Source organism: Canis aureus, chromosome 10 (genome assembly GCF_053574225.1).
Source record: "Canis aureus isolate CA01 chromosome 10, VMU_Caureus_v.1.0, whole genome shotgun sequence".
NCBI classification, from domain to species: Eukaryota; Metazoa; Chordata; class Mammalia; order Carnivora; family Canidae; genus Canis; species Canis aureus.
In genome coordinates, this window is record NC_135620.1 from 6,160,364 (window position 1) to 6,181,889 (window position 21,526).

Genomic DNA, 21,526 nt, shown 5'->3' on the forward strand with positions numbered 1-21,526 from the left:
TAAACTATCAGCCATTTTAGTAATAAGATTTTTACAACCTTATACTTTGTATGCTATCCTTTCTTATCTAAGTTCTCAGCCACTTAAGTTTTATAAGAATGAAAATTTTCAAGTAGCACAACAGATTACTGAATTAACTTTGCCGGAGCATCAGAGAATCTCAGCAGCCTAAATTTAACAGTATTTAATGAACATTACAAAGATCAAACCTTTTGAAGCACAGTTTGTATCAACATAGAGTTTAGGTTTCTCAATTTTACTTTTTCTCTTACCTTTAGAGTTGCTCCTACCCAAAAAGAGTAACAGGTATCTACAGGCTTATTAGGTCTTCCATGATAACCATTTTGTTGCCTCATTATACACCACCTCTTTATCCGGTTCAATTCTTTTTCTGAAAAAACTTCTTCTAGTTTATCCATCAGACACAGTGATGCGATGCCACAGAAAGTCGATCCTCCTGTTAATCAAAACCACACAGTACTTCAAACTTCAAATCAGATGCCTAGGAAAATAGTATAAAATGGCTGGAGAAAAAAAAAAAAAAACCAATGGTTATATAATTTTGGAAATCAGTAATATAAATTGTGAAGATGATTAATTATATGTTTAAAATAATCACAAAGCACTGAAGTCTTCAATATTAATTTGATGAAACAAGATAATTTAAAGCCGTAAAAAATATTTTACTTATGAAAAGAGGACTCTAGAGGCTAAGGAACATGTTCAAAATTACATGGTTTACTGGAGGAGCTGACACTTGAACCAAGGATGACTTCTTCCTGTCCAGGACTCTGTTGCCCAAGTCTGATTCCGTTTCCTTCAAGACCACATGCACAGTGCTCGTCAACTGTGGTTCCATCTGCCCCAGAGCACAGACTAATTTTCACGTAGAACACAGACAAGCTAGAAGTGGATATGTACATATGATATCTACTCAGCTTACAAAATGTAAGGATGGAAAGTCAGAGCAAGGGATGAGGGAGAGTGTACTGGGGGCAGAGAGAAGAGCCTGTCAGGAAGGAGATGAGTATTCATTCACTGCGGGAGACTGAATGACGCCCTCCAAAGATTAAGATGTCCAGGTCCTAATCCCTGGAACACATCAATGTTACCTCCCACAGCAAAAGAGACTTGGTGAATGTGATTACAGGTTCTGAGACAGATTTTTCTGGATTATCTGGGTGGGCCCTAAATGCAACCACAAGTGTCCTCATGAAGGGGACAGAGGGTGATTACAGAAAGAGGAGGCGATGTGACTATGGAAGCAGACTGGAGTGGCTTGGCAACACATCCAGAAGCTGGCAGAGGCAAGGGAACAGATTCTCCCTGGGAGCCTAGAGTAGGCACCAGCCCTGTAAAGTGCAGTACAGACTTCTGTCTTCCAGAATTATAAGAGAATAAACTTGTGTTGTTTTATACCTCTAAGTCCTCAGCAAAATGTTACAGCAGCAACAGGTGACCATGGCATTCAAAGGCGATTCCTTTCCTCAGGAATTGAAAAATCCATTATTTTTCCACAAAGGAAAAGAAACGACACTTTCCACTGGCAATGTTTACTGTCAAGTCCAAACAATATGAAAACATTTACACTTCCAATTTATTGTGACCTCACCTACTGATTAATTTCAGCTACAGAAATGGATTGTTTGTAATATGCTTCATTCTACAACTTCTCTTTTACTGTTGTATGTCCTGGATGCAGTCTCTGGCAAAGGAAAAGTGAACATTCCCTCTAGAAAACTCAAGGTAGTCATCACGTTAAAAAGGCCACTATCAGTAAGAACTATTTAATCTTCAGAATTTTTCCCAGTGACTTGGGAGATCTATGTCAGTCATGAGTGAATTAAAACAGAAAAATAAATTTACAATAACTGTTTAGAATAATTTCCTATTAAGCAACTACCAATCTTATTTCCTCTTCAGTGACCCACTGATTTCAATTTCTCTTTCATGACAACCTGGCCATCACTTCAGGTATTATTACATCATTAAACATAAAGTCTTCAACAGATAACATGTACTTATTAACTACTAAAAAACAGGAGTGCCTGGCTTGCTCATTCGGAAGAGAATGCAACTCCTGATCTCATGTTCGTGAGTTTGAGCCCAATGTTGGGTGTGGAGATTACTTAAATAAATAAAACATTAAAAAAAAAAAAAAACTACCAAAAGATAAAAAGAGCTATTTAATTGTTACTCTCCAAATTACTTGTTAGGATGCTTTAAAGCAAACTGGCACAATTTAAAGTAAAAATACTCTCCACTCTGCCCAAATCACCAGCTTTGCACAATGATAACTTCTGAAGTAAGTCTGAGCTCTGAGTAGCCAAAAACACCGCACAGTCTAGGCTTTAATCTAAAATTCATTTACCAACATTTACCCGAGAGGGTCTTATTTTACACAAAATTCTTAAAAACTAGTTCTAAAAACCTAGGCTAACAGTATTTAGTTAGAACAGTATTAGATGCAGATACAAACACTGCAAAACAAGACAGGTAACATTTTAATAACTAAGAAATACCATTAAAAAAGGTAGGCACAGGAACTCATATTTTATTTAGCCTCCAGAGGGCTAAACAAGGTTACATCAATGACTCCTATAAGTTTCAAAACATTTCAAGAATATTACATCATTACAGGCATGCCTGGGTGGCTGAATCAGTTAAGCGTCCAACTCGTGATTTTGGGTCAAGTCATGATCTCAGGGTTGGGAGATGGAACCCCAGGTCAGACTCCACACTCAGCATGGAGTCTGCTTCTCCTCCTCCCCATCCCCCATCTTATGTACCCCTTCTCTCAAATAAATAAAATCTTAAAAAAAAAAAAAAAAGAATATTACATCATTACATTAAAGTACAATATAAAACTGCTTCTTATAATTATCTGAATTCATCAAGAAAAGGTTCAGTTGTGTTCATTACATCTTGGGTAACAAAGATATCTTTCCTGAAGGCTATTACAACATGTGATATTAAGGTACATGCAAATACGAGAAAGATGGACATTGCTGAGTTTGTCAACTTAAGTGAGATGCTTCAATCACACAGATGATTCATGTGGGCAGAACACCATAGTCACAAGACGCACAGATGGAAGGGACCAGAGAGGCAGGCTCTCTCTAACAATGGATCTCAGTGCTCCTGGGGGTGGGGTGAAGAAGGTATTCCTGATTCTAGTCCTGGATACAAAGACTTACTGACATTTTAAGTGTGTAACAGGTATTAGGCTTATTGCTCCCATAAGGTTAAAGCTCACTTTTAAACATTCTCTTGTATTTATTTGCATGTATCAAAATATCTGAAGGAGTCTGTGTGCTCTGAAATACGTAATTTAAGATGGCTAACAACCATACAGCTAAAGTAGAAAGCAAAAACTAGGTATATAAATAAAAGTAACTATACCATTTTATATTCAAATACCCCATGGAAAAGGTAAAGTGAGGAAAATTCAAGAAACTGAATGCTTACATGAAATTAGGCCAAAGAGCTGAATATTTCTCTTCTGGATTTTTTTTTTTTTTTAAGATTTTATTTATTTATTCATGAGAGACAGAGAGAGAGAGAGGCAGAGACACAGGCAGAGGGAGAAGCAGGCTACAGGCAGGGAGCCTGATGTGGAACTGGATCCTGGGACTCCAGGATCACGCCCTGAGCCGAAGGCAGACGCTCAACTGCGGAGCCACCCAGGCATCCTTCTCTTCTGGATTAAGGAGTAGAGATATTTTTGAAGAATCATGCAATAAAATTAATTTATCTTAAGTATTATTGTTATATCCTGAATCCTGAGAGAAAAAAGAGCTTTAATCCTAGGAAAGCAGATAAATCCAATTCTTTCAAACACAGGAATGCTTTACCCTACAATTGTGCCAGGGCTTAAGAGACTCACTAGGACAAAAAGGAATCCTCCCGTTTGATGATCTCAGCATAGAAGGGTATCATGTGTCTGTTTTGTATACAGGACAAATGGGCTCTCAGCTAAACAGTTGTGGGAGAAGAGCCGATGAACTGTAGCAGAAGGACACAACCCACACTCAGCCTCCTGAGCTTCAGGATGTCGAGTGGGGTAGAGGATAAGCAAATACTTACTGGACAACTGCAATGTATGAAGACAAGTGGAGTTAGATACGAATCAGACATACCAGCTCACAACATAGCAAAGAAGCTCAGGCAAACAGGTAAGTGCCATGAAGATGGCATGAGCCAGGTATTACTCCAAAGGGAGGAACTGCTCAAAGCTACAGCACAAGAGACAATGAAGAGTTTTATGGAGAATGGAACCAGCCACAGGAAGATGGGAAAACTCTCAAGGTTTGGAAAAAGAAAAAGAGGAGAAGCAGATGGAAGCGGAAGCATTTCAGGCAAGGGAAGAATGTTAGCCATGTCCAGAGGTGAAAAGGCATGTGAGAACATTTGGGAAACACATGTTCTCTGCAGCCTGGAATGCAGCATGGAAGGGGTCACTCACACACGTGTCTACAAAGCAAGGCTGGAAGTGGACAAGGAGAACTAAAATGAGGGACACAAACATGGGCAGAAAAGCACTGCTGAGCATCGACAGGATTTTAAGCAGGCTATGACATATACCCAATCGTATGTGAGCCTAGTATGACAATGGTTATTGTGGTGGTTTGGTACCATGTCCACTTAGCTAAACCAGAAGCGTTTCCCTGGATGGGCTACAGTCCAAGAAATCTGGGTGTGATCTGTAAGGAGGAAGAGGAACAGCAGTCCTTATCCTGGCTGTGGTTCTAGGAGCTAAGAGACAGGGCAGAGGTGCCGGCAGATTCCAACTTGTACTTATTCTCCCACATATGTGGAATGCCAAGTCTGCCTTACTTCTTGCCCTGGTGACCCAAGACCCACAGTCAGATGCCGGAGCAAGAGCCCCCACCAGACTTCTCTACCACAGTCCTGCTCTGGCAGCTGGATGTGTCTGGCTTTCCAGATTCTCCTGCAAGGTTTTACTGTCCACCTGTGCCAGGGCTGCAGGATGACTCCAGTGACTTTTCCTCAATCCACCAACTTCCCCATCAAGCTCTTACTTCTCTGTATTCGTCCACAGTTGTGGACAAGCTTATTCCCACAATAAATCCCTATTCTTTACTATATGTGGTGGTTTTAGGTCTCTGATCAAATGTGAATAATACAAAGATGTCTATTCCCAGAGGGCTGGTGTGAGAATTAAATGAGACTAAATGGTAGCTGGCACAGAGCAGCTGCCTCATCATAAATTCTAGTCCTTTCCACCTGTAGATCAAGGATTATAAGCAGGTGACCTACAGGAGAACACTGGTATAACCGCAAATAAAAAACAAAACAACAAAATAAAACAGAGCATGAGGTCAAACACCCCGAATTCTGGACTTCTGGCTTCTATGGATTGAAAAACCAGTAGACCTGGGAGTAGCTGTTCCACATTCCTCAAGAGCAAATGCAGGCATGGGAAGAAGGAAAGAGGAAAAGAATGGTTTAAAAAATGTGCAGTCTGAGACGCTGAAGTGGTATGGAGGGAGATATGCTGGGCAGGCAGGTGGGAAGGACACAGAGTTCTGGGAGCCATCAGCACAGGGCTGACTAATAAAGGACGGTCCATCAGTTCACCCCAGTGCATGCCTCATGCTGCAGGTATGGGAGATACAACACTGACTGGAACAGGCAAAGATCTCTGTTCTCCTGTGGGGACAGACAGATAATACACAAATGATAGAATACAGAGCAAAACGAGGGCAGAAAGGGTAGAAGGAAACAGACTGTGTGTGTGTGTGTGGGGGGGGGGAGGTTTGATGATGCCAAACAGGGTGTGTGTGGGCGGTCTGCAACCTCAAAAATGATCATTAAAAATAATCATTTGAGCCAAGACCTGAGGGATAAGAAACAAAGCCAAGTGTAAGCTAGGGGTGAGGGTGGAGGGTTTTATACACATGAACAGCAAGTACAAGAGCCTGGAGATTCAGAAAGAGAACTACTCGAAGGAAAGAAGAAAGCTGGGTCTGGGTAAGGGGGTGAGGGGAAGACACCAATATGGTGAAGGAGCCAGAAACAACTTATAAGGAAGTGGGGCAAGAGCAACCTGATGCTTCCAGAAAGCAGGGAAGAAGCTGAAAGTTTCCGGTGCTTCAGTAAACACAAGGTGAGGAGTGAGAGGGCGACAATGGGTTTGAAATCTCGATCGCTCATGACTTTATAATAGAAACTTCCTAAGCTGCTGAAGGCTTATATAGAAAGTTGAAGAACAAGCCACTTGTTTAGAAGGGTGAATAGTATATTTGGACTGCTATTCTGAAAAGATTAACAATAGAAAGAAGAGGGGAGAAGACAAAAGACTTGAAGGGGCAGACAAACTGCAGGGTGACTTCTGAGGAAGAGGTTTTGGTCACCAGCGCAGACAGGAGAGGAGGTGGGGTAGGACGGCCACACCAGTGGCCTACAGAGCAGTCTCCTCAGCCTAACTAACCTTACAGAGAACATGATGCCAGATGTGTGTGCGCACACGGTGTACCCTGAGAGGGGATCCTGGTCAGAGGCCACCTCTCCAGGGGCTCCAGACACACAGCTCTACTTCTCTGCCCCAAAGGTGGAGGGAGCGCTATATCTTAACATACCTAGAACCCATTCACAGGACACCAGCCCTGTGTATTAATGTATGTATTGCGGTACTCTGAGTAGGACGCCCTCCTCTGGAGCTTTAGGTCTCAAACCCATCAAATTTAGAGAGAAAAAGAAGAGAGATAAAAGCTTTCTTCATGAATCACAGTCCATGACTGATGATCTTGATGGGTATAATCCTTCTCAAGTCATACAGACTTAAAATCACTACCAGTGTGACTCAGCAAGATTTTTTTCCTGATTGGATCTGTCAGAGAGAATCATATTTGAGCAGCCCTCTGTTTTAAGTCCCAGCAAATGCAATCCTTTTTTCTTGGGAACAAGAACATCAGTTCCACAGGTCTCCTGTACTGGTAATGTGTCTCTTCAGCCACAGTGCCCATTAACACCCGCTACAATACTGAGCATGAACTCTCTGAATTCTTAGACACCAGATTTCCTCTATGTGCACCTATGAGTACATATCCCTCCTTACCAAGTGGTGATGATGAATGACAGAACTGCTATTGCAGCTTGCCCCAAGCCCAATCTCACACAAATAGAGGTACACACAAGAATTAAGGTGTCCTAACTACAGTACGGCTTCAGAAGAAAAACCAAGACAGTCTTCTACATAGCCCTTAGGGATATATACTCCATAAATATCTGCATTGAAGGAGGGAGTGAAGATGTGTGAGAGGGAGAAGTGACCAGATAGGACAAGGCCTCAGGGGAATTACAAGGATATGGGGTCAAGGAGTATATGTCAAAAATACCTTTTTAAAAAAAATCTTTTTATACGTGTTTTATAGTTTACAAGTCACTTTCCTCCTCATCTCTTACAATCCTAGCAACAATTTTAAAATTAAAGGAAGATCCAATTACTTCTAGTCTGTCCATGGGGAAATCCTCAGAGGGACAAAGTGAGGGGCCAGGTCCCAAGCAGGTGTCAGGGCTGAGACCTGTTCTTTCTGAGATCTGTTCTTGCACTCTATCATGCTGCCAAAGGGAGGGATAAACAGGCAAGTACAAAGAGATTGCCATGACAGAAGAAACTTAAGGAGTTCACTCAGAGCCTCCTTGATCTACACTCTTTCTTTTTAAAAAAGGAACATGGCTGGAGAGCCTGGCTGGCTCAGTCAGTAGAGCATGCAACTCTTAATCTCAGTGTTGTGAGTTTGAGCCTATACTGGTTGTAGAGATTACTTAAAATTACTTAAAAATAAAATATTAAAACAATAATAAAGGAGCATGGCAGCTTATTAACTCCTACACAGAAATACTCAATTTGAAAAACTTCAGGCTACCGATGTGCTGACAAATTAAGTATATCAACTCACCAATCTGGTTCTGCCCAAAGTGGGGCAAAGAGTAAAAGGAGAAACTGTATTAATGTAGGTACTGAAACATATGCAATGCAGCAAAATGTCTTATGGTAATGATTAAGGATTATTAAGAAAGGTACAAAAAACATTTTCATTTCTTCACAAATTCATTGATTTTATATAGTGCAGCTAGTCTTCCAGTATTACGGCAAAAAAGAGAACCTGCTGTTTTCCAGCACTATCTTAAGAAATCACCCGGGGATATTTTCAAGCGCTGACACTCAAATAGGTAACTAGAAAATATTACAGGAGTGTGAATATCCTGGTCTAATATTTTCTGACCAATGACTGACCTTGACGATGTTCAAAGTGGCAAAAAGTGTTAAAAGGGAGATGTAGGAAAGACAACAACCCTGGGTTGAGGCAAACTTCTGGGGTCCTCCGTGTCAAAGACATCATCATGTTATTTAAAAGAACAAAAGAAACTAAACGTTCATTTACTTTAAGATGTCTTACCATGAGATTCAAGTCCAGCTCCCTGTGCCAGCCCATTGTCATAGGACTGAAAAAGAAAAACATTGTTCAGTTTAATAGGGAAATGATAAGAAATAAGTCCTCGTTATGATAATTTTTGGTCTCTTGATCCATTTTTGGTTTCTCATATCTTCTAAAAATCCTTTCCCACAAAAGAGTAGTTTTAGGTATCTTCAAGTACCTGGTCTTGGCTTATTTACCAAGTCAAATGCATACAGTAGGCACATTCTGAGACAGATTGTTCAAAGATAGCACCTATATATTCAATTTCTACCCAATAAAAAGTCCCAATCCTATTATTTTTCTACTTGCAAGAGCATAAAGTTTAAGGAAAATGTAAAGAGTCTGTACTAATAAAATATCATGAACATGAAATAAGTCTATTTTGAGGCTCGTGGGTAGCTGAGGATAACAATGCCTGCCTAAATTTGGATCTCCCTACGTATTCTACAAAATCAAAACAGAAGAACAATACAACTATATAAAACCGAAATCTCAGGGAAGCTGGAAGCGCACAAGCTTTAAATTACCTGTCTATAGAAAAAGGAACATCAAATCCCAGCATGTTACCTCTCACACTCCTGACACCCTTTTGCAGAGAGCAAGGGAAGTCTGTGGAAAATCATCAGGGAGGGAGAGGATGGGAGCCAACAGTAGGCCTGAGACAGATCTAAAATTAGTGCGGGAAGGAGAAGGTCCACCCTAAGGGCGCAATACAGGCAGTCCTTGTTTTGTACAGTCCTGATACGCACAAATTCCAGGTGCCATACCTTAGCTAAACACAATACGGTTCCAATCCAGAAACCATGGTAAGTTAATTGTGAGCAACTGCACAGAGTACAAACTTGCTGCTAGCACCTCAGTTTATAAATCACTACATACAGATGTGCATCATAATCAGTAACCAGTCCTATCATCTTTTTCAAAATCTGTTAGTAACTGGTCACTGCACATATTATTCAGCTCATGCACAGACAGCAAAACATATGGTTGTGTTGTCTCTTCCTTTGTTTTAGTAATAAACCACACGACATTCTCTGAAAAGGCAGAACCAAAAGAGCAGACAGACCACCAAAACCCAAAGTGCAATCAAGAAACGAGAAGCAGCACCCTAGAAGTCAAAGTGAGATCAAACACAAAGTAAAGAAAACACAGCTGATCCTGGGCTCCTGTGCTGGTGCTGCTGTCGGAGACCTGATGTGCTATCAGGAGAACTACGTGAAGGCAGAGTACTGCAAGTGAAGACCTGGCTGTGATGGGAGGGATGAAGATGGTCTACAAAAGGGATGCTGCCAAAACACTGACAGGAAAGGAATTCTTGGCGATGTTTTCACAACAATGAAAACACAAAGGATAAAGTGTTGGGAAGCTGCTACAAATATAAGGAGTCTGATCATCTACCAAGGCAGAAAAGATGCTCGAACCCTGTCCTAAGTTACAAAATGAAAATAAGGCAAGCACTGTTCAAACTACTCTTGTATATATATTTTTTTCCACAAAGAAATTACTTTAATTCACAATTTCTAATGTTTTAATATTACAATGTACTAAGTACTGGCTTTACCACTTCAAAATTCTCTGTACACTTATGACTTCCAGTTTGATGTTATGGCAAAAAGTGGCATAGGTCACAGAGCAGTGGTGATCTCCCCCAGATGATTCACATCACTGGGCCTCTTGGCAGCCGGCATGCTCACTGCCATGGTCGGGCCCCACTGTGCAAAGTGAGCGCTGCCTGAACTGCATGAGCTCTTGGAGAACAGAGCACTTGCCTGCAGGGAAGGGACTTCAGAGTGTGCAGTACTCAGAGGGCATGACTGATGAGTCAAGTTAACAAGGAAGCAGAGACAGGCCCTCTGAAGATCAGGTAATAAAAGATACTCAAAAGGGCAACATTCAGAGACCTGAGAAACAAGAGAACCTCTGTCCTGCCAGAAAATCATCAAACACACAACACTTTCCTCAACGTGAAAAAAAGAAACAAAATCAAACCCTACAAAAGCTCATTAAAGAAATCAGACTTTGTTGACTAAAAAGAGTACACTCTTAAATAGAAATGTTTGTGAGAGAAAAAAATTCACAAAATGACTAAACAAAGAGACACATCTATATAAAGTAACTCTGAAATGAAAACATAGCAAATGCAATGAAAACATCTCAGTATATGAAAATCTGCTCCCGCCTCCTCAAAGTGGCCATAAAGCAGGAAACTGTCATACAGCACCCCAAACTCAACTGCATATCATCAAGTAAGCACCTGGGAGTATGCAAAGGAAACTAAAAGTTAAAAACAGAAAGGACAAACAGTAGGAGGAAATAAACAGAGTTCAATAACTTCAGCAAAGAAATGGAAGAAAATAAGGAATAATAAGACCAAGGAATAACATTCTCAAAAGAAAAAACAGGAAGTGACATGGATGAAAAGGCAGAAAACAGCCAAAAGATGAAAACTGAGATACAACAGTAAAAAGGGTCAGAGAGAACAGTGACTGATCAAGGACAAGCAAGGAAGAATGAAGATACATACACAAAACTGAAGTGCCTAAAGGAAAATAATGAACTGGAACTTGGCATTAGTAAACTATGGGCCGCAGGCTACATGTGCCTGTGGTCTGGTTCAGTATCATCTGGAGTGAAGAACATGATCATGCTCACTCAAAACAAACCAAAAATACACTGAGAAAACATTCTTTACCCACAAGACTGATAAAAAGTAAAGAGAATGATAACACATTCCATTGGCGAGGTGGTGTGGAAACAGGCACTCACCTACACTGGCAGGAATATAAACTGGTTCACCCCTCTGGAAGAGAAAATGGGCAACGTCTAATAAAATTACATATGCATTTCCCTTTTGATCATGCAAGTGCACTACTAAGAACTCTGAAGATCTATCTCCAACAATACATAAATGCGTATGCATATGGTTATTAATTTCAACACTCTGGATTTGGAAAATAAGTGCATAGAATAGTTCAAAAAACTAAGTACATGCACACAATAGAGGACTATGAAACTAGGTACCTTGAGTGTGCTACCTTGTAAGAAGGAAGGAGAAACAAAAATGTGCTTATCTGCTCATCAAGAAGAAATACAGGAAGGACAAACCCAATACTAATGAGACTGGTTCCCTATAGAGTGAATGGGAACAAGGTGGCAAATATGGGAGCCAGGAAAGAGGTGAGACAGAAGGAACAGGAGCTGATGAGTAACACATCTTGGAATACCCCTTTGTGTACAGTTCTGTCTTTCAGAACCAAGTCAATATTTCACATATTAAATACATTTAAAAAAATCAACAAAATTGGGGAAAAACACTAAAATGGAGCCCAAACAAACTTAGCTGTATTTTACACAGATAACATAACCATAGCGAAGGTGAGGGGGAATAAAGGAAGGAACTCAAGTTTTTTTTTTTTTTTTTTTTTTTTAAGGTTTAATTTTTAAGTAATCTCTACACCCAATGTGGGGCTTGAACTCAAAACCCTGAGGTCAAGAGGTGCGTCCTCTATCAAGTGAGCCAGTCAGGTGCCCATCAAGTATTTCTTAAATATGGTATTTTGACTATATACCTTCAGGTTCAAAACAAAAAAGAGTCAATGTATCCTAGATGATGGGAACCAGGCTCATCACTGTCCAAGAAGGGGGTTACAAAAAGAAAGGAGGAAGATCAAAAAAACCTGTGGTGAATTGGAATTTGAGGTATCAACAGGACTCATGTTTTTTAATACACATATGGATAAAGAAATAGAATGGGCAATGTGTGTAAAAGGGGAGGGGGGCAGTCTGTGCATAGATACACACACATACATGATTTCCTAGCTCGGCCTGCTGAGAGAAGGGTTAGAGGCAGTGATATCCCAACACCAGGGAGCACTGCTACTATGCCCAAATCCTCATTTCTACACACCATTCTCCAGTAAGAACCAGAGCTCCTTGCTGAAATGACTGATTCCAGGAAAGTAGAAGATGAACCTGGAATATCTTGTACCAGAATGCAAAGAGCTGCTCAAAGAATGAAGGGAGTGAGACAAAAAAAGACACAAGCATCTGTGTGAAGGGGCTTGCACTGGCTAAATGTGGGACAATGTGACCATCAAAATAAGTAAGGACAGTAACAGGCAATAGCCCACACCAGATAAAACAAGAATCTAGAGTTCAAACTGATACAGATTGATGGATGGATGGATGGATAGATGGATGAATAGATGATAGATGTAAAGTGAAAGTTTTTTCTAAAAGCAGAATTTCAACTGAAAATTACAGAGGAAATGATAGAACTGGAAAATCATCAATGGCATACTGACACTGGTAGACAAAAGTTTAATGAGGGACAAGTTATTTAACAGTCTCCAAAACCTTGCCAGAAGATGCTGAATAATTACAAGCAGAACAATGCTAACTTTACAGAGAAGAATATGGCATGCACCACTTTAACTGGTGATCAAAAGTTACCAACACTGCTAGCAGGGCAAATCAATACACTGTATTTCCAAATACAACACACGGAGAACATGGTGTTACTTCTGTGGCAGTAACGCCAAAACACACATCCTTCTATTTCATATAAATCTCCATTCCCTCTAAAGCTCCTTTAAGGGCCTGTTCTTTCTGCTATTGCAGAATCTACCAAATCTGATCCATACTCAAACGTTCGGTTAAAAAAATTTCATTACACTAAGAACTTATTTTTCATTTTGAAATACTGACTAGTAAAAGTTGAATTAACAACCTAAAACAGTCTTATCTACATAACTTCTATAAAAACAAAACCTCATATTTGGGAAGTAATAAACCTGGGAAGCAACATTTGAACAAGGATCACTCTGGCTGAGACTAAGCTCTCCTTATTATTGCCAATGAAAAGTTTAAATTGTATCATGAAAAAAGTAACACTTCTATTTGATACAAGCCTTAAAATAAACCTTAGATTAAAAAAAAAAAAAAAAGCACATGCAAAAGTATTAACAAAAAGACCCAAAAATCTATTGTTAGCTCAGTCAATCTTGTTATATTTGGTTCTTGCTAATCCAATGACTTATGGAACTCCCACCTCACACCAAATACAGAAATAGTTTCATCAAAGAAACCATAATTTTCCATTACACTTAGCCAGGGCTCTTCACTGGCCCCTGGAAGCAAAGGCTATCAAACACGTGCCTTTGAGGTTTTACTTCTTTTTTGACCAATCTCTTTCTAGTAAAGACATTTGTTTCCTTAGACACAATCAAATTACATTTAAATTTTAATGGCCAATGAATCAATCTGCCCTTTACAATTATTTCTATATTCTGATTACACAACGTATCCAAAAAGCAATCTTACTGCCCTTATTTCCAGATTTTGGTGGAAGAGCGACTGAGACATGCATTGTACTGCAATCTCCATATAGTAACAATAATAACCTAAAACAGTCAATTTACCAACATAACTCACCATACTTCTTCTAATATAATTGATGGCTTTTTTCATATCCATGCCAGACCAGTTGTTGAGCATATAGCAAATACAGGAGGCACAGTATACAAATCGCATGTCATTTTCACTGCCTTCAGGGACTGCACAGAAGCTGAAAGTAATAAGTTATTATTTACAGTAACACCACACTAGAATCTAGTTTTTATTTTTTTGTGGGGATGGGGGAAGCAAGAAAATCTACTTCATGTCTTAACTCACAGAAAAACTTATTAAATATGGGTTTAAAAGCCATATACTACTTTTATTAGTAAAGAACAGGACTATTAACTTGAATAACACAAAATCATCCCTAGGTCACCACTCTATTTCAAAGTTCTGGATATCTGGGTAGTTTTACACACTACCAGTTACTCCTTCCCAGATGGCACCACACAGAATAAGTTTATTTGGTCCCTATCATGGACAGTCATAGCACACCAGCTTGAGAACTGGTGGGGGGAAATATACCTAGGACCCACTGGGTAGTAAAAAATTTCCAAACCCACATTTTCATATGTGTAATTTCTTCTAAATGTATATGTATGTAACCACTAACTAATCGATCATATTGTGTTACAATTTAATTTTTACCTATTTCATTAGTTTTAGAGAGGTAACAGTCTGAGTCTGATATCTATTCCTTTATTTATAAACAAGGATAAGGTAGCAGTAATCAAAGACCATATGGAAACTTTGAGAACTTGGTCACATACACTGGCTGAGGTAAAGACTGAGTTCTATAGTATTTCCAATTACTGACAATTTATCTTACAAGTCTACTTAATTTTCCCCTCACCAAGATCGTGTCTTTTAAACACTGAAAGGAAAACAGAGGTATTAGCTGATGGAGTACTGACATAACATTATGGGGAATTGGTTTGCAAAATCTTTTCCTTAGACAGTATCACTACTGCTTTGTCACTTCCTAGATTTGGTGGTGGGGGGTGGGTGGAGGGGAGAGTGGAGAGTTTCACCTTAAAACTCTGGGACGATTCCTCAGACATACCATACAAACCACCTAATATTCATAAGTTCTTTTTCTAACCTTTACAAATGTCACTGAAACTATACACTATTGTCTTCACCCCCTTATTCCCCAATCACTATATCTTAAGGAATAAAAGTTCAGACTAAATGTATGCTTACTTCAAAATATCCATTTTTTTCACCCAGAAGGTAAATTAAAGTCCATCCTAATACTGAAACCATTCAACCACTTACTTGTGAACATATTCACTGTCTCAGTTTAAAAAAAAAAGAGAAAAAACAAGGAGCTCTGCTGTTGTGATTTCTTTTTACTCACGTTAAGAAATCTTGGGGGGTTTTTTGATTAGGGATTTAACTCTATGTATATACAGTGAGCTTTAAAGGCTTCTAAATGGGTTTATGATAAACTCTAAAAGTTCTAGTACAGTATTATACCCATTTTTTAGTTCTACAAAATTTGTCCGAAAAAGAAAAAATAGAAAAAGAAAAAGACAAAAAACAAAGAGTGACCCATACCTTCCATCTTCCAGCTGAAGGGCTCTCAAGCCTGCTAAGCAAGCTTCCTTATTTACTCGGCTTAGGTCATCTCCAAGAATAACTAAGCATGAAAGGCCAGTGTAGGTCATTGCTATGTGGCCACTATCATAAGGATGAGCCGTTCCAGGATTCTAAATTCAAAGTTAACATAATGTTAATTGGTAAACTGAAAACTTACTTCATTAAGTAATCCGGCACGAGGTCTCAGGAACTAGTAAAATTAAATGTTAGTACTGATTTGTACCTACACCAGATTGAAAAACAAACCCCATTTTATAGGTCTCAATGTAAGTATGACTGCATGCTTGCCAGGCTACACAATTTTTAAATTTATCCTGCAAACCTCAAACTTTATAGAAGCAGCTCTGATATGCAAATAAACCACATTATTTGAGCTTCATATGTAGTCAACCACATTACTTACAATTTAAGTCTCATGAAGTTAGAAAAGCATACAGCCTTTCAAAGATTTATAAAAGAAATAAAAATTCTTTTACTGTACAAATCCAAATTAAATACCATAGTAATCACCACATAAAAATGTTTTAAATGTTTTAATTTTTTAAAATTGAAGTACAGTGACATATGACAAAGAATATTTTAATTTTGACAGAATACGAGTAATTTTAAAAAATTCATCTCTCTCCTGTACCCACTCTAAGAAATGGTAACTTCTACAACCACTGAAACACACCAAATCCTGGCTCTACAACTCGTTGTCTTGCTTCATTTCCTCCTTCTGAAAAAAGGATATTAGTACCTCTACATGGGGTTATTGTGAGGATTAAATAAAATTACTGGGACAAAGATGCTAGTTATCCTGATGATGATGCAAGTACAAGGCAAATATCCAAAGGGCCACTACTTCCTGGGAGTCATGAACCAGGATCTTGGAATCATTAGGGAGTGAATCACATTATTTTCCTGCTCACCCATCTTCTGTGGTTCCTCACAGAACAAGTGTGCATGGTTTTCAATACCTTCTATAATCTGAACCCACCCCACCCATCTGGTTTTACATATATGATTCTTTATATGGTCTCACAAACGCGCCAAACCAATTCTCATCTGGCTAACACTTTCAATTCTGAGCTCCTTCCTAGAGCTCAAACTCTGGTACTCCTGCTTATTCTACTCCACATATACAATAGTCTACCTAGAACTCCTATGGCATATTTCATTTTTTGGTACTTAAACTAAACATCTACCATGTTAAAAGCACTGTGGGGGAACCCAAACAGAAATCAAATGCAGAACTTAATCTTAAGAGCAGAAAAAGGGTCTGGTCTAGTAATTACAATACAAATTAGAATGTAGTGTCAGGAGGGAGATATAGCAACACACTGATTTTTTTTTTTTTTTTTTTTAACTATCATCTTCTGTTAGCCAAATCAATAGACTGTTTAGCTTGATTTTCTTTTAAGGAGGTTCCATGTCCAATGTGGGGCTGAATTCATCTCCCTGAGATCAAGATTTGCATGCTCTAATGACTCAGTCAGCCAAGGGCCCCAGTAACACAAAATTTTAAATGGATTTTTCTTTTTTGCAGCAGAAGAGGAGCTTGGTGGGTAGAAAGGAGAGGCAGCTTTATAGGTAGAAGAAAAAGTAAAAGCAAAGCAGAGAAAGAAAATTCTGGGTATTTAGCATGTATTAGGGACAACACTTCATTTAATAGACAATACAGAATTTGTGAAGGAAAACAGTGAGAAAAGTGGGTTGAGAGCATCCATCAGTGTTTCTTAAAAAGTGCTCTAAGGCCATGGAAGATCTTGGGCATTTAACAGGTAAGGCAATGGCCTATATAGATGGTTTGGATTCAGAAGAAAAACTGAGAACACTACTGTATTTATATACTGTATCTGACAATCCTATGTGCCTCAGATTCTTACAGACTCTCAACCAACCACCCTCAGTGAAAACTCCTGCGGGGCCTATGAGTCCCCCTGGACTTTCCTGGTCCTCCCAGCATTCAAATTCATATGAACACAACGTGGCATGGAGTGAGACCTGGAGTGAGACCTGGCCTCCCCAGAAGATGCCAGGGATCCAGGTGAATTAGGACCAAAACTGGGTGTGAAGAGACTGTAAATCAGGACAAAAAAAGATTGTTTCTTCTTCAGTTTTATTCCTGTTATTTTAAAAATGTCTTGGAAGTGGGAAGGCAAGAGGAAGGCGACTGACTTTTAAAAGTAATGCTTTCAAAGCCCTGTTTAATTTCAACAAGGGTAGGTATACATCTGTGTAAGTAAGCTATGGCACTCTAGGGGGGGGTCATCATGACCAAGTGTCATAGCACCCAGAAACCTTGTCCACTATGAGCAAAGGGAGAGCCATCTTCTTCAGGACTGGCATCAACTGGAAAATGTTATATGTATAGGAAAAGGGGAACATATTTTATGAATCCTTGGTTTTTAGACTCCCTGCTAAAAGCAATGGGCACACATGATTGAAGACAACTTGACCGAGTCACATGACTTTGACACTGGCAAGATGATCTATAGCCTAGGACAGAGGAAGAAAATTGAAGCAGTGCCTCTAGGAAATCAATCATGCTGCTTTCACCCACCCATATCCACTGCTATTTATTCCATAATTTAGAAGCAGAGCATTAAAAAATGGGCAATATGCCATTTATGTTTAGGTTACAACTGGATATAAATATTAATGTACTCAGTATTGTTAGACAGTAGCTTGTAACCAATATATAAGCAGAGTGACCCATTAAAGGAAAAGTGTCTATGCTGTATGGCCCTCTTTTGAAAAAAAAGAAAATGACGAAGTTTCTCTCTGCTTCTGCTATAGAAAAATATTGTTATTTTGAGTCTAGATGCAAACACCTGCAGAGCTGGCTGGTTCCACTGCTTCGAAGAAGAGAAAAGCTCTTCACTCTGTTAGGAGTCACTGCTTTCTATACAGCATGTGCTGGTACCAAAGTCACTGGCTGTAACCCTGGAAGACTGTCTGCCTATTGCCGCAAAAGTCCTCAAACTCATCACTGCTAGGGTCTTCTATTACTGCCTTGGCAAGAACTTTTTCTTTTATTTCTAAGGTATGTGAGTCGAATATACAGTTTTTCACTAACACAGAAGTTCTCTGGCTTCCTAGAGAGCAAGTACCAAGCAGAGTGCTTTATTTCCAATTCTCCAGGAAATCACCAATAATTTTTACAAACACAAGTGACAGTAGGATATAATGCTTGAGGCAGTAGAGATTTCTGTGTGTGTATGTACTGTACATTGTGCCAGGAAATAAGGTGTGCACCACACTCCTTTGTAGGAGTTGTAGGTCATCATGTACATCAACAGACACTATTTTAGGTATATCAAAACATGGAAGCTTGGTTCTGTTTGTATAATTTCTTAGTTTTCTTTTTCACTAAAATCCAACCACCTCCCTTCTCCTTCCTCCTGACCCAGATAGAACGCACCTTTGATGGGTTGAATGGAATACCCAGGTATGAAGAGCCTCGGAAACCACAGCGATTTAGATTTGATCCTAGAAAATAAAAACGTGTACTTATTTAAGGCATACTTTATTTCTCTACAGACTCTTAGGTCGTTCAATTAAACATTCTTTCAGAAACTGAGCATTTTAGTACCAAAGCCTTGTCACTGTGTCCATTTTCATTCTAGCTAATGGTTGGTTAATGCTCACTATGTGCAAAAGCTGTCATCTCTTTATGGGAATTTCCTCATTTAATTTTCAAAAATTTGTTAAAGTTTATTTAAAGTAATCTCTATACTCAATATGGGCCTTGAACTCACAACCCCAAGATCAAGAGTTGCACGCTCCGACTGAGCCAGCCAGATGCCCTTTTAATTTTCAAACCAGAGACAAAATAATGATTTCCTACTATGTACCTTTAGGTTATAGCCTACCTCACTGTATACAAAATGCTTCCTTACCTTTTCTATATGGTTATTTTTCATGTGACCAACATATTTAATCCCCATGCTAAAGAAAAGGAAGAAGTCCCGGAGGTTAAGTGACATGTTCAAGGTAACAAACCGTTAGTAATGCATCAGGATCTGGAATTCTAACTTCCCATCCAGTGTCTTTTTACTTTAACTCACTGCTTTTTTATATGTGAGCAAACTAAAGGCAGAAGAAGCTGCTCTAGTCACAAAAAATATTATGTATTTTGCATTTCAACACAATAACCCACTTTAAAGTACTGGGAAGTTAAGAAAATAAGCTGGAAACTTCAGTCACGTCCATGAAAAGGGAGCCCTGTGCACTGGTAGTGGGAAATGTAAATTGGTATAGCCAGTATGGAAAATAGGATGGAGGTTCTTAAAAAAATTGTAAATAGAACTACCATATGATCCAGCAAGCCCACTACTGGGTATATATCCAAAGGAAACAAAATCGCTAACTTGAAGAGATGTCTGTACCCCCATGATTACTGCAACATAATTTACAATAGCCAAGATGTGTCTGCTGACAGATGAGTGGATAAAGAAAATTTTTCAAACACACACACCAACCAGGATATGATTCCGTCATAAAAGAAGAAATTCTGCCTTTTGTGACATTATGGATGGAAGTTCAGGGCGTTATGCCACATGAAATAAGAGAGAGAAATAAATACTATAATACTCTATGTTCTCACTTGTATGTGCAATTTAAAAAGGCTGAACTCACAGAAACAGTAGAATAGTGGTTCCCAGGGGCTGAGAGAAATGGAGAGATGTTAGTCATACAAAAGTCTATCTGTAAGATGAGTAAATTCTGGGGACTTAATGTATTGCATGGTGACTATTATTAATAGGACTGTATTATATACCTGAAAGTGATAGGAGAGATCTTAAATGTTGTCACTACACACACAAAAGGTATGTGAGGATACTGTGGTAATCATTTTGCAATATATACACGTATCAAATCATAATGTTGTATAACTTATACTTAAGTATATTCTATGTCAATAATATCTCTATAAAACTGGGAAAAATAAAAAAACTATAAATGAAAAATTAGTTATACCCACAGTAAGAAAGTAATTATGGTTCTGATACCTATTAGACAATCAGCATTACAGATGAAGAGGACAGAAATGTAATATCCGTAGACTGTACAAGCACTGTTAATAAAAAATCAAGTAGATTTATAAATAGGTTCTGACGTGAGAAACTAGTTTCGTATCTCTTATGACTGGAACATGACTAATTCATAATAACTGGTTTTCATTCTTATATTTCTTCAAATCAGGTACTCTATTCTCTGTATTTCCCACAGTACTTAGAATAATAGCTTAAACATTAATTTCTTGAACAATTTAGGAAACTTTACACACCAAATTTAAAACTTTCCACTAACCACCTTCCCCTATTAACAAAAAATTTATTTGAAAAAGGGTATTATCTAATGGTGGATATTAACGAACATGGCTCTATTATCTTTGCTAAAGACTTTTAAGTGCATAAACTATTTAAGACTTGTCAATGTATAATAAGAGTAACAAAAAGGCTCAGACTGACAGGGTAAGGATACATCTGAGAATTTACTCTTGTAACTTTCAGTATAAGAAAGGCCAGATGCACAGACACACCCAATACAGTGCTACATGTGGTAAGATTCAGAAACAAACAGGAGTCCAGCAGGTTAAATGCAATACTCTAGCTCCTCAAAGGAACACTAAACTGCTACAAAAATACTTAGGGAAAACTATATAGCCCCATGGAGAAATGATCAAGTTAAGAGAAAAAACAGGACACAAACATTTATGTGATCATGTTTATAATTAAGCAAAGGAGGCTTATCAACAAAGTCCAGAAGGAAATAAATAAAGTAACATTGTATGGAATGACAGGAGAGTGAATTCTGTTTTTTGTATGAGTCATTTTTGCCCTAATGAATTATCAAACTTATTAACTTGAAACCACACCCCTTTATTATCTCACAGCTCTGCAGGTTCCGAAGTCCAAGACAGGTCTCACCAGGCTAGATGAGCATGCCAGTGGGGGCTGCACTCCCCACTGGAGGCTCTGGGGAATAACCAACCTCCCCTCAAGTTCCCTCAGCTTGCTTAGCAGGTGTGGCACTTTGCTCATGTCATCTGGGCCCCAGAGCTCCTAGAGACCACTCTTGCCACTGCTTGT

At 38.9% G+C, this 21,526-nt stretch overlaps 1 protein-coding gene across 5 annotated transcripts in view; it reads right to left on the bottom strand.

The window, feature by feature from the left end:
- The window catches only part of PGGT1B (protein geranylgeranyltransferase type I subunit beta), a 60,440-nt gene that overhangs the window by 18,647 nt on the left and 20,267 nt on the right, over positions 1-21,526 (bottom strand). For all 5 annotated transcript variants that reach the window (XR_013387402.1, XM_077911252.1, XM_077911253.1 and 2 more), the window contains exons 3-7: positions 18,853-18,920; positions 15,405-15,556; positions 13,881-14,013; positions 8,427-8,472; positions 273-457 (exon numbers count right to left, since the gene is read on the bottom strand). Coding sequence is in view for 4 of the 5 variants with exons in the window: in XM_077911252.1 (XP_077767378.1) it covers positions 273-457; positions 8,427-8,472; positions 13,881-14,013; positions 15,405-15,556; positions 18,853-18,920 (584 nt within the window). In the remaining variant the exon portion in view is untranslated. The remainder of the gene's footprint in view (positions 1-272; positions 458-8,426; positions 8,473-13,880; positions 14,014-15,404; positions 15,557-18,852; positions 18,921-21,526) is intronic.